General features: G+C 43.4%; 1 protein-coding gene across 4 annotated transcripts in view; it reads right to left on the bottom strand.

The window, feature by feature from the left end:
- Adamts18 (ADAM metallopeptidase with thrombospondin type 1 motif 18) overlaps nt 1-13988 on the bottom strand; it is a 130885-nt gene that overhangs the window by 30377 nt on the left and 86520 nt on the right. For 2 of the 4 annotated variants that reach the window (XM_047529949.1, XM_047529947.1), the window contains 4 exons: nt 10827-10999; nt 7048-7178; nt 6226-6349; nt 4973-5217 (listed from right to left, as the gene is read on the bottom strand). In XM_047529949.1, coding sequence (XP_047385905.1) covers nt 4973-5217; nt 6226-6349; nt 7048-7178; nt 10827-10999 — 673 coding nt within the window. Of the gene's footprint in view, nt 1-4972; nt 5218-6225; nt 6350-6996; nt 7179-10826; nt 11000-13988 lie in introns of all 4 variants that reach the window. The other 2 variants (XM_047529945.1, XM_047529948.1) reach the window with 1 other exon arrangement.

Below are 13988 nucleotides of genomic sequence, written 5' to 3'. Positions count from 1 at the left end.
CTTTGGTTTAATTAAAGTGCAATTTCAAGGATCAGATTCCTTCTTGAGCTCCACCTTTCCCCGACCTTTGTCCGATAGGATTTGGAATTCCTGCTTTCTCCCTGTCAAATGGACAGCCGAGAGGGACAGAAGAGCACCCCTCCCGGTGACAGCCTCTAGTTAGTGTGGAGAAATCTTGAGGGATCTTCTGCCACACAGGCTGAAGCCACAGGAAGTCCAGAGGACCACAGGGACGTCAACTCACGGTCACCGTCCACGGCTGCGTCTGCAAACTCCAACATCGGCTGGGGCCAAACATTTTTCTTAAAAGCGATTTAAAAATCCAGCAAGTGTAACTTGTGTTATTTGGCCCATTCACGAAGGTGAACATTGAGCAGCACAGAGATAAAGCCACTTGCGGGACTTATATTAGCTGCTCAGGGTTAGGGGTGGGGTCAGCGTGCTCCTAATCTTTGAATCTAAAGTTACATATGGATTTTCATTTTATTTTATTTTATTTTTTTGTCATTTGTCTTCTACTCAGTTTCCAAGGTAAATGCTTAAGGCTACTCTATCGCTACTTTGGAGAACGATCCTTCTCTTGGCACCATCAAGTGGCCGCCTTGACGTTGTAGGAGAGGCAGGGGTTTTGAAATCTGAAGAGCAGACCGCCGGGTCTCGTGAGTGTGGAACGGACACTCAGCAGGTCTCTGAGGTTGCCTCTGGAGATCAACGGAATGCTTGACAAGCACACTGCAAACTGACTTTGCACGGCTTTGGAGGACGGGACGCAGACATCGATTTTAAACACCTTAAAAATCTAGAAGGGGGCTGGGGAGATAGCTCAGTTGGTAGAGTGTGTGTCTTGCAAGCACAAGGCCCTGTGTTCAATCCCCAGCACAGCAAAAAAAAAAAAAAAAAAAAAAAAAAATCTAGAAGGAAATAGGTGCAGCTGGAGCAGGAGTAGGAAGAAGACCCAGACCTGGCTCCACTGTCTGCGCAGGTGCAGGTACAGGGGAGGAAGAACGGTGAAAGGCCAGGGTGCTGGGAGACACACCTCTGTGTGCGAAATCCCACCACGCCCGAGAGGGTCCCACCCGGCGTGAGCACGCCTGCCACGCCAGGCGTGTGCTCCCCTTCACTGGTGCAGCCAACCAGGGTTCAGGGTTCAACCATCTCCTTGCAAGGCCTATTCTTGGCACAGCAATTATTTGGCTACTCCCAGGAGGCAGCTTATCAAAGAAAACTGAAACCTAAGTGCTCTGCTCAGTTAACAAATGATACATGACCGAGTAACATTAGGTGTTTTCAGGAACCATTTACACGTCCCTTCCAAGGCTGCTTCGGATGCGCTGCAAACGCATGCAGGACTTTCTGTTGCCAGCCACTCTTCAATCTCAAAGATACTCGTGGAATAGAGGGTGGTCAAAACGGAACTCCCCTCCCCAACCCCGCAGCAGGCATCCTCCAGGCAGATGCAGGGAATGGTAAAAGCTCCCACCAAAGTCTCTAGGAAGAAGCCCGAGACCTCCCCTCATCCCTTCCCTGAGCCCACCTCCCATGCATCCCTAGAGACCTTCCCATCGACGTTCTCTCAATTCACAATATTCGACAAACAGATCCACTTCCTCTGTGTTCATAGTCACCTTCTGAGTTTCAGCTTCGTGCACTTCTTACTTGGAATTCTAGAAGAATCCATTTTTTCTGTTCCCAACTCCCTTGGTGCCCCCTCCAGTCACCTACCTACAGAGTAGCCAGTGTGGGTTTTGAAAACCCTCACTTCGGTGAGACCCTGATCTTCTTAGCACAAAATGCAAACTGCTCACCACGGATTCAAATGTCCTCTGTGGCTCCCCTCCCACCCACCCCCACCCCAGGACTCTCTCCAGACACTCCAGCTACATGGGACATTTTTAAAGTTCTAAAACAGTAAGTTAACTCTCAACGTGGGGTTATAATTGCTGTACCCTCCACTGGAATATCCTGTGCTCCGTCTGGTTTACTCTTCTTTTAAAGTTTCATCCTAGATAACCTTTCTCCACCAGCTATCTAATCCAGAGGTGATCTCCATTTCCTTTTCCCTTACTTTCTTCCACAGAACATACTGCCACCTATAACCCTGTGTCCATTTATGTACTTACTTTTGTAACACTATACTGTACTTCCTAGTACTCTAAGTCTCATGATAGCAGGAAGGTTTAGTTTTTCTAGTGGGTTTTCTTTTTTTTCTTTTGGCACTGGATAATTGATCCAGGGATATTTAACCACTGAGTCACATCCCCAGTCCATTTTTAGTTCTTTTATTTGAGACAGGGTCTCATTAAGTTCATTAGGGCCTTACTAAGTTGCTGAGCCCGGCTTCGAACTTGTAATTCTCCTGCCTCAGTCTCCCAAGACTCTGGGATTGCACCACAGCACCTGGCTTTTTTTCCTCTTTCATCTACAATTATATATCCAGTTTACTATCAATGTGGGACACAGCAGAAGCCCAGGACATGGGACACAGAGTGACTTAGTGACTATTGCATGAGTATTTTCACTTTTCTGCTTTTTAACGTTCTAGTAAATCTAAGAATCCATTGGAGACACTCCAAGATGTCATCTAAATTCCCCCCAAAGAACTTAACATACATAGAACCCAAACCCCAACATATAGGTTAAGAAACTTGTTTTCACTGCTTTACTCACCAAACTGTCAAGAACTGTAAGAACCCACCATCAATGTCACAGTCACATGGTATTATTTGTTCAAAGAATTATCCAGTCCCATGGCGCATGGAAGAGACATTGGTGCCTTTGTTTAGACAGAGAGAATCTGTCTCTGAAAATTGCTTTACTAATTATATATCCCAACAAAATGCGCTGTGACCTTTGGGACACAGCAGGCTATAAGCCCCATGGAAGTGAGTACCGAGACACTTTCCTCAGGACAAAGAACACAATAATGCAAATATTGCTACCTGAATAAATTACCATACCCAAATCACAAAGGAGAAAGAGAAAATTTTAAGCAAAAACCATCAAACAAACTCCTGATAGCAATCCTCTTAATATTCAGCATTTAGATCAAGTCGTATGTCTGAGTTGGTCAAGATACACTGTCATGTTCTCACTGTGTTGTGAATTCAGATCTGGGCAGAATGCATTTCCAAACAGTACTCTGTCTATCCCTCACTCTATTTCCTACTTTTTGGTTTATGTACCCACCAGGGAACATCCATAGCAATTTCATGTTGAGAAAAATCTTATTAAGCCAGGTGGCTGAGCCATTCCAGTGTCTTTGATATAAAATAATGTCATGGCAACAGAGTCAGAAAGACTTTAGTTCAAACCTGAGTCCTGCCACTTAAATGTATCATGATCTCTTTAAGGCTTGGTTTTCTCATCTGCAAAATGGCGATTCAATAACTACTGCATGGCACTGATTAGCATGATGCTGAAATACAAGAGGACGCAGTAACTTACAGCCTTAGCAATTCCAGTCATAATGCTGCATTGATCAAATCCTTCCTTTCCTTGAGAAGAGCAGTGTGGCCAGACTGAGTGTAGATTTCAAACTCTTAGATGGGAAAGATTTGGACTTTGGTTCACCTCTGTTTTTTCCTAGCTGTGAGAGTAAGTCTTTTAGCCTTTTTTCACATTTGATCCCATATTTTTCTGACAAATCCATGAGGTAAGTGCTATGGTTTGGATAAGTGTCTCCCCAAGGTCCAGGGTACAGGCTTGGCCCCAGCCCATGCTATTGGGAGGTGGTAGAAACTAAGAGGTGGGACCTAGCTACAAGTCTTGCAGTCATTTGTGAGCATGCCCCAAATGGGATATTAGGACCCAGGGCCCTCTTCTTTCTCTCTCTTCCACCTCCTGGGGGCTCTGAGGTGAGCATCTCTACCATGCATGCCCACCATGATGTGCTGCATCACCACAGGCCCAAAAGTAATGGGGCCAGCCGATGATGGACAAGCCAAAGTAAACCTTTTTCTCTTTACAAGTTGATTATCACAGGTATTTTGTTGCAGTAACTGACTGAATCACTACATTTTCCACCCCCATTTTTCAACAAGAAATTGAAGCTCAAAATGATGAACATAAATGCCTGTTTCCTAAGTGTTCAGAATATGCAAGTATCATTTCTATACACGCTGAAACAAATCACGTGCCTGAGGGAGCAAACCATCAGTCCCATTTTACCAATGGGAAAAAAAGTAACCTCAGAGACATGATGAAGACTACATAAAACGTACATATAATCATCTTGCAGTTATTTGCAGACATGTTGGCTGGGTTCATTACCGTCATTATTACCCATTAATGTATTCATCTTTTCTTATTTCTGGGGAAATCGTGACCTACATAATTATGATAGTTTAGCATGACAAACTGTGGACACTCAAGCAAGCATTTTTCTCTATTAGATAACTGCTCCTCCCAGGTTAGCTGACCTGGGTCTTGGATAACTACAATGGACCATCCACATGACAGACACAGACCAAGGGGAATAATTTACCAAGTATTCCCGCTGTACTCCTTAGAGTTCAGGAAAGCCAAGCATGATGGTGAAAGTCTGGCATATAAAATGTGAAAATCAACACATTTTTCTGGAAGTCCACTGACTTCTGTTCTCGTCCCCAAAATGGAATCGTTAACTGGCATTTCCTCTTTGTACTTTTTATTTTTATTTTTTTAAATAATAGTAGAGATTGTGTGCTTTTCCACTGAGCCACATCCCCAGCACCCCCACCCCTCTTCAAAAATTCTTCAGACAGGTTCTTGCTAAATTGCTGAGGCTGGCCTTGAACTTGCCTCAGCCTCCAGAGTCACTGAGATTCCAGGCATGCACCACCATATCCAGCTCCTCATTAAACTTTGAAAGTTAGCCTATTAGGAAATAAATTTGAAACACAAGGATTGGAGTCCTTGGAGCTAGCTCAAATTGGAGTCTTTGCTATAAATGTACCTAGAAGCACTGAGAACTGAATCAGCAGAAGGGGCTTACTTCAAAGACCAGCGTCTCATTGGTGGGTCCTGGTGCATACAGTTGTTCTGGGTGGTTTAAGGAGCGCTGGTATTCGAATGTGGTCCCAGCAAAGGAGAAGTCCCCTGGCCAGTCAATGCTCCAGCCCCCTGTGAGGTAATACTTTTGACTGAGGCTTCGAACGGCAAGATAACTGGAAGAAACCTGCAGCTCCTGGATTTCGATGCTTCGGGCCCCAGCTGGGATGATGACCACTGGATAATATTCTAAAGGAAAGAATAGAACATTTCTGCATTCTACATTGTGCACTGCAGAAAGGCAACCAGAAGCACTTAAGATGAGGGGCGCCCATTTTTATACAGCAGAGTTTTTGAATCATTAACTGATATTTGCTCCCATTCCACAAAGTAAAAATGAATAATTAACTCATTTTTCAAGTTGTAGAAACGTTAGAAGAAAATGTATTTGACTCTCCCAGTGTTTCACCAAGCAGGTGTCTATAGTTGAGAGACACGTTCTCCTGCTTCCCAGACCACTGATATAAATGAACAGGGTACTAACTATAGGCTGGTAGGGTGTTGCTGGAGAAGTAAGTCACTGGAGATGTGCCTTTGGGATTTATATTTTGTCCCTGGAAAGCAGAGGTCTCTCTGCTTCTTGCTCACCATGTCCTGAGCTGCTTTCCTCCCCTACACCCTTCCACCAGGATGCTTTGCCTCATCTTGAACCCAGAGCAATGGGGTTGGCCAGCCAAGGACTGAACCTCTGAAACTGTGAGCCAAAATAAACTTTTCCTCCTCTGAGTTGTTCTTGTCTTGTATTTTGGTCACAGAGACAGAAAGCTGACTGACACACCAACGAAGGCCACAACACTCAAAAACCCTCCTTGTTCTTCTTCATCTAGCCAGAAGAAACCTGGCCATGTACCCTCAACAGTGAGCCTCAGAAAATAGGGATCGAAGGTTTGGTTTTACTCAAGATGTTTAGATAACTACTTGGAACGTTCGTGTACCACGGACAGCCCAGGTCAGCTAACTTTCTAAGTTTCTTGTGGGGCTTATGACAGACAGTTGGCACATTGCAGAGTCAGAAGGCATTCCTTCAAAGCATTTCTGAGATGTGCTATGCTGACAAATCCCCCTCCCCCTAAAAGGCATCTACTCTCCCTTGTTCCTGCAGGAGTGACAAAGGCTGCTACCGTTAGCCTGACTCAAACCCAGTCAGCTGCACACATGCTACACCAGCCTTGGAAGAGGCAGAGCAGCATCTCTTACCGTTTGCTTTGTGCTGGTTGAGGTACAGGCCTTTGTAAAACTTGCAAGTCGAATTATCACCTTTGCAAACACCACATGCATCCAAAACAGCTTTAGAGCCAAGTTCATGATCACATCCCACTGGCTAAAATAAAAGAGAAAAATAAGAAATCAGAAACATCAGTGACTAAGAATAACTAGGAGGCACGAGTTTTCTGTGTTTATAGATGGTTACGGAGGTAGCGCAGCACCCGATGTAAAGTCCACTTTCAAGTTTGGTTGGGGCTCAAATCTTTTCTCCACCATTATTATATATGTAACAGAACAGGTTGCACGACTAAGCTGAGACTCTACATCTGCGAAAGTGGGATAAAGTCACCTATAAACACCAGGTAAGAACTTCGGGCCAGTTCTGTGATCAAACAATCAAAATGCTGGAGCATATCTACGCCTACACACACCCTTAGAGGATCAAAGAGCTCACAACCAAACTGAAATGGGGGAGTGAGTGAGCACCCAGCAAGAAAGGAGAAGAGACAGCGCTATTTCAACAGAGATATTTTGAGGTTCTAACAATGCAGTGAATGTACTTAGAAAAAGGCAGACGTTCAGTATTACTTACGTTGCTCTTTTTTTTAACTTCACTATGGAAAGTAGGGTATTCCACACAGGGGGAAATGGAGTCAAAGAGAAACTGAAATAACTGGATGGGGGTCATGCAGAAAGTGAGCCAGGAATGTAGAGATGGCTTTCACATCCCGACTGACCACACTCCTGACGGTGGAAACTTACTACGAGGAAACACGGCATGACCACACCCCCAAAGCAGGAATGTTCTCTTACTTCACAAATCCCATCAATACAGACGTCGCTTTTGTGGGGGGAACAAGGAGTCCCATCTTTCACCTTGCCGGACATGGCAAAAAAAAATTCAAAGTTCTCCGCCTTGCAGTACAGTTTACATCGATCTTCCTCTAGAAGCAAAGAGATGAGAGTGGACAGGGTCAAGGGAAAATTGCAAGGAAAATGCTCTGACCACTAAAAGATCAATTAGATTTACTCAGCAAACGATCGTGATCAACATGGACGATGTGACGAAGTTCCATGCGTGTGTATCTCTGGACCCACACGTGCATGTGGCTTTTAAAAATATGAACCCCACCTAACAATCCAGGGGCTGGGGCTGGAGCTCAGTGGTAGAGTGCTTGCCTAGCAACATGTGAGGTCCTAGGTTTGATCCCCAGCACCGCAGCCACCACAAAAATGACCATTTAACCAACCATGGTGACAGTCACCATGTACAAGACTGGTGAGTCATGTAGCTAGCCTCTTGGATAGTGAGTAGTCTAGGCTTCTTGAACCCTGTGCTCAGCCATAAGTGAAGTGGTGTTGCTGTGTCCAGTGAAATTAATTTTATGTAACAGGTCAGGCCCTGGTTTGATTATCTTGATTTAGGACCGGACTACTTTAGATATTTATTCCATCTGTTAAGAGGAAAAGTTTTAGGCATGTCATAAAAAAAGCACACTGTCAATGTTCAGAAAACATATAGAGCAAAATCATATCATGAAGAGGAAAAAGGAAAAATAAAGAATGCTGAAGGTGGAAATGGATCCCTAGCTGGCCGCGAAGGCCCTCAGAAGTTTCTGGGACCACAGGTAACAGAAAAAGATATTATATTAATGGTTCTCATGTTACCATATCAGAAAGGAGTTACTATGTCAACTTCTCAAACAGAAAGTGCTCTCCTTGGCGGGGAATTCCAGATGACGTCGCTCACAGGGGACCTTATGTAGGCGACACGGAGTGACATCCCTAACAACAGTTTTACAACAAATGTGTAAACAGTTTGCAAACAGTCATGATTCATCAAACCCCCCAATAAAAGACAAAGTCAAAAGTTGATGTGAAAGAAATTAAATTATCGTGGTCGAAATATGTAGATGCGTGGGTGGATGAAGTTTCTCAACTACGATTTTTGAAAAATATCAGCTTTATTTTAATGCCTCCTAATTTCTGCACACGAGATTAGGAAGTTGGACGACACACATCCCTCTTTTTTCTATCATTCCCAAGTTTTAACATATTCCAGAAAGCTCACTTTTTCCAGCACAGATTCCTGGGAAAGTCTGTGAACTGATCCATTAGAAACAGAAAGAAAGAAGGGTGGGGGGAGGTCACCACTGTAGAACAAAGGCTGTCTACAATTAAAGTCTTCCTGTGCTCTTCTTCAATGGCAGCAATGCCACAGACCTTCAAGTCAGTCAGTCTTTTCTGATATAAGTATAAGAAGAGGGAGAGACCAGATGCCCTTAATCTGTCTCCCTTCACTGGGAAATGAGATCCAAAGGCTATGGGCACTTAATTCCACATATTCTCATATGCAACTTCCAGATCACCTCCTACGCAAAAAGAGCTCAGTAAACCTCTGCAGAGAGAATAAGTGAGATTGCATGTGCCCTATTTAGTGAAAACTGCAATCAGATTAGTAAAAGGACATTGAAACCCAAGAGTCATTCTAACTGGAATGAGATGAAATCACAGAATAATTTCAATTTGCATTTTCCTGATTGCTAGAGATGTTGAACACTTTTTCATATATTTGTGTTTTTTTTTTCTTTTGTTCATAACTTGATGGATTATTTGTTTTCTTGGTGTTAAGCTTTTTGAGTTCTTTGTATATTCTGGATATTAACCCTCTATCAGGAGAGTAGTGGCAGAGATTTTCTCCCATTCTGCAGGCTCTCTCTTCATGGTCTTTATCATTTCCTTTGCTGCAGAAGCTTATTAATTTGATGCTGTCCTCCCAAAAAAGTATCTTTTAAGTTATAAAATTTATCTGTCTAACTTTTCATGTATTTGACATAGAAGTCATTTAAAAGACAGTAACAGAACAGATTTCTCAAACATGGTATTTGAAGGAAGTTGCAATGTGGAAAAGACCAAGGGATATCCAAGAAGCCAAAGCAAAGAACAGAGGGAAGTGCAGAGAAGGATGCAGAGCCCCGGGGAAAGGACCATAGGTAAGAAACACAGGGACAAGAGAGTATGCGAACAAATCTTCAAATCCCTAACTGGGACCAACTTCAACTGTTCTGTCCACTCAAGTGCTTGACCTGGCTGCATAGCATCCTTCCCAGCAGGATGCCTCTAGTGATGGAGAGCTTCCTCCTCATAAAGGGGACAGATGCACTCCCATCTGGGACGGGAGATATTGGTTCATTCATTTCTGAAGTCATAGACCCTGAAGAGACAAGCATGCTCAAGATGGACCGAGCCTTAGTCTTTGTGCAGCCTAGATTCTCAAGGGGAGAAAGATAACAAATTGACTGGGTTCAAAAGAATACATCCAGGTCCTGATAAGGGCTATGAAAAAATAAGGCAGGGTGAAGGTGTCGGAGAGAATGGAATGAAGGACAATACTTTGGAGGGACTGGCAAGGGAGGTCTGAGAAACTCATGAGATTCCAAGAGAGCGTAGCCCTTGAATGGTGTTCTCTGCAAGAGTTTCAGACAAATCTAAAACCTTTTCTATTCAGTCGTCCTCCAAAGTCTGGACTATAACTAGTCTCTTTTCTATGGCAATGTCCCCCAAGTTCCCCAAGTCCTTCATTAGTTCCTCTTAAGACAGCTTTCAGAATGTTCCTGTGTGACCATAGCTGTGCTTTTGGACAGTCACGACCCAGAACCCGGTCGATGGTCCTGAAATGGCCAGGATGGTACTCCACAGAGATGCACCCTTCTCCTTTTGGATTTGGAGGCTCTACTTGTTATACTGATGGCTCTAATAACAGTGATTTCCTTGATGCAATTAATATAGGCTCATCTGGAGCTTTTGCACAAGAACACTTCAATTGTTAGAAAATTGAGTTTCTTCCCCTTCCACACCCCTCTACACATGTGCATTTGGGATTCACGTGTATCTTTTCTCAAGGGAACATGGGTGAGTTTGGATAAGTCAAGTGGATACAAAAGCGGAAAGAAAATAAGGAGAATAGTAACAGTTTAATCCTGCTGAGGTAACAGAAAGCACATTAAATTCTCACATTGCAGCTAAAATAAATGCTGTGGTCTTTAGCCAAAATAAAAACAAGTCGATTTAAAAAGCAAAACACAAGCCAGTAACTTTAAGTTATAATAGGTACTAAGAACTTAGTACCGAGGTCATTTTTATTCACATTTTTTTGAGGAGGGAGGTGCCCACGTGCACAAATGCTCTTTATAAATAGGGCTTCCTGGGCTTGAAATCATTGGACTTGTCAGTTACTGAGGATGATGTCTCTGTGGGGTATATATGGTTTCACGAGTTTTGGGTCTGGACAACTCATACCAATTTCAATTACGATCCCTGGGAGACAAAATTGCTGAAATGTCAAAATTAAGTTTGGAAACATAACCAAACACATGGATCCTTCTTGCTTACAGATCTGGGAGACAAGGAGTGTCTTGTGAAAAAAAAAATGTGGAAAAATAAACCAAACGTATGAAAGTGAACAGAAACGGAACCAGGACGAGTCTGGGGAGGGAAAGGTGAACAGCGAAGCTCTGTTACAGAGGCAGCGGTTTCTTCTGAGTTGTTCCTTCTCAGGGAGACGTTTATGAGTGTCCCAGAGGCTGAATTACCTTCCACTTTGGTGTAGGGTTTCCACTGGTAGAACCATCCACGGAAAGGTTTGCTGTTATACTCTGCGCACTGCTGGGCTCGGAAATCCAGGCTGCTCTGGTGACAAGGCTCGGTGTTGCACAGCTGATAAGCCCGGTTAGAGCCGGGACAGAACTTGCCACCATACTGAGGCCTAAAAACAGAATTCAGAACGTTAATGCTAGCCATCGAAGGCCTCGTCATCAGGCACATGCAATCATAAGGGAAGCAACAATCTGAGCACTGTCACAGTGTATTCAGCTGTACACAGTTTATTACAGGAAGGGGACTATGTGGATATGACTTGCCACAGCCCTCTGCATCCACTGCAGACATAATTAACCAATCTAGGCATTCTTTTTTTCTCTCTCTCTTCTTTTTGCAGAAACTTGGCCTTGGCCTGGGTTCAAAATCTTTCTCAGCGTAGCCTTCGGCATCTATTCCTCATTAAATTGGCATTGGGACATAAAATCAAACTTATTTGCCATCTCCGATTTGGTTTTTATGTCCTGGCAATTTCTTTAGTGACTGATGAAAGAATAATTTTTTAATGATTTTTATTGGTGCCTTGTAATTATCCATAATAGTGGGATTGTGACATTTGTGCAGGCATGTACATAATCTGATCAATCTTGTTCCCTGGACCTCCCTTCCCGACCTATCCCTCATCCTGCACGAAAGTCAACCCAAAGTGGATCAAAGACCTAGGAATTAGGTCAGAAACTTTGCCACTACTAGAAGAAAACATAAAGTCAACACTCAACATATAGGTGAAGACATGAACTTCTTTAACAAGACCCCTAAAACTCAAGAAATAAAATCAAGAATCAATAAGTGGGATGGCATGGAATTAAAAAACTTCTGCACAGCAAAGGAAGAAATTAAGAGCATGAAGAGACAGCCTATGGAATGGGAGAAAATATTTGCCAGCTACTCTCTGGACAGAGAATTAATATTCAGAATATATAAAGAGCTCAAAACACAACAAATAACTAACCAACCAATAATCCAATCAATTCATGAGCAAAAACCTTAGCAGACATTTCTCAAGAGAAGAAACACAAATGGCCAAGGAACATCTTTCTGAAAGACTCCTCCTGTCAGGGAAATCTGTAGACACACCCACCAGCTTAATAACATGCTGTGTGCTCACGTGCCAATTGCACAGTGCCCTTGAACTGGCACCCAGGGGCCTGACAGGAGCCCATCCTCACCTCCAGCTTCTCCCATTTCCCATCTTCCTAAGCTTTTCCATGCATCTTCGCAGAGAGGGGCAGGACCCTAGGGAGAAGGCACAGAAAATCCTGTTTGCCATGACCTCCCATCCAGTTGTCGGTCCTCAGGATTTGGATTGATCCTGAGCTCTGAGGGAAAATATTGCTTTGTTCTCATGCACAGAACCATTTCCTAACTTTGCAGGGAGTCTCCTATTTTCCTGCCAAGTACAGTGGGGAATGGGTTTCCAGAGTCGGGAACCCCATGAGGACACAAATGATCATTTCCGAAGGGCAAGCTCTTTAAGATCTCAGTTGGCAGACTCGGAGCTACAAAAACCAGAGACAGTAAGACAAACACCATCAGCACCACACTGACAACTACTACTAACCACCCATCCAGTCTACTGTGCACAGAGCAGTTCCTTCTTCTCATTACCCCCTTTGCACAGCTTTCTGCAAAGACTGAAGCTTGACTGTGGATCACTGTGCATCAAAATTCAATGTCAACGTGTAACATGAAAGGGAGCTCCAGATTAATAAATTGATGTGATTAAAATTCCTGGTCTCCCTGGGAAGCACGAGCATGCTATAAAACACCTCTGGATTTGAGCCAGCATTTTATCAAGCTCTCCCCTAACTGCCTGCTAAGTGGACTCAACAGAAACAGGAAAGGTCACATTGCCAGAATGAGATGTTTCTGCTATTTCAAAACATTCCGGAGAAACTACTTAAAACATGCATCAGAGACCGTGCTAGATCAAACCCCTAAAGACTCCTTAAATTATCTTCTAAAAAGCATCTAGAAAGCCTGAAAGGGCTTCATCATAACTTCAATATTCCCAGTTGTCTTCACAAGGCGTATTGCAAGCAAATTTCTCAGGGTAAGACTTTCCGCCTGAAATTCAACAAATAACCCGCTTTTGGATTGATCCTGTGTAACGAAGGGAAAGAGCACCTCAACGTCTTACTCTTGCAACTCACAGAACTTGTAACATGGAAAATACCTCCAAACTCAAGCAGCTTTCCCCTCGTTTCCTAGACGAAAGGAAAAATGGCTGACTAAACTGAGAAAACTTGGTGAATGATGAAAGCCACACAGCTAGAGGAGGCAGAGCAGAGCCCAGCCTTGGGCCTTCACTCTCTGCCCAGGACTCTATTCAACCCTGCCCAAGTTTAACTGAGTTAGGCAGTAGGGGCCCTACGTGGGAAGAGGGAGAGAGGAAGGGTAGTGCAGTGGTCAGGGAGCCAGCTTCTTACATGGAGACAGTCCTGGATTTGAATATTCTGCCTCTTCCCAACTTGGCTTTAGGCAATTTTATTGAAACCCCTCATCTGTAAAATGGGAGCAGTTTTGACAACTGATTCAGTACCCGAATTTGAGGGTAAAGTTAGCACAAATAAATGATATGTTTTTAAATACTTCATACGCTGCACTGGGTATTTTGCTATCTGGATTTTATATATGTGTGTTTCATTTGTCATTATGGTTGGGTCAAGTCATCAAAGGTAATGACTGACATGAATTTGAGCTTTTCTGTTAATCTCCCAACTCAGATATATTTTTGAGTAGCTTTTGAGGACAAATTAAGAGAAAAAAAATCTACCATAAAATCCTTCAGTGTAGTAAGCTCTTTATGATTAAAAACAAAAAAGAGAAACATAATACAAAAGTCCAAGCATCTGATTCTGCCTTTATGTTGGATTACTAACATTTGCTTCTGCGCAGCTCGTCCTGACTGCTGGTGGCCATACGGATGGTTGGCTGGATTACCCTCAGGGTCACTTGGGGAGCTCCATTAAATAGACATATATACATAAGTATGTATATATACACGTACACATGCTCACACCCATGGATTCCCGGGTCCCTCCACAAACTTTCAATAAGAATGTATGACCTGTGCTTTTAAAGGAGGTCAGTGTGTA

The sequence above is a fragment of the Sciurus carolinensis genome, chromosome 16, assembly GCF_902686445.1.
Source record: "Sciurus carolinensis chromosome 16, mSciCar1.2, whole genome shotgun sequence".
NCBI lineage: Eukaryota > Metazoa > Chordata > Mammalia > Rodentia > Sciuridae > Sciurus > Sciurus carolinensis.
The sequence above is the reverse complement of the archived record's forward strand: the minus strand, read 5'-3'. Positions and strand labels throughout refer to the sequence as shown.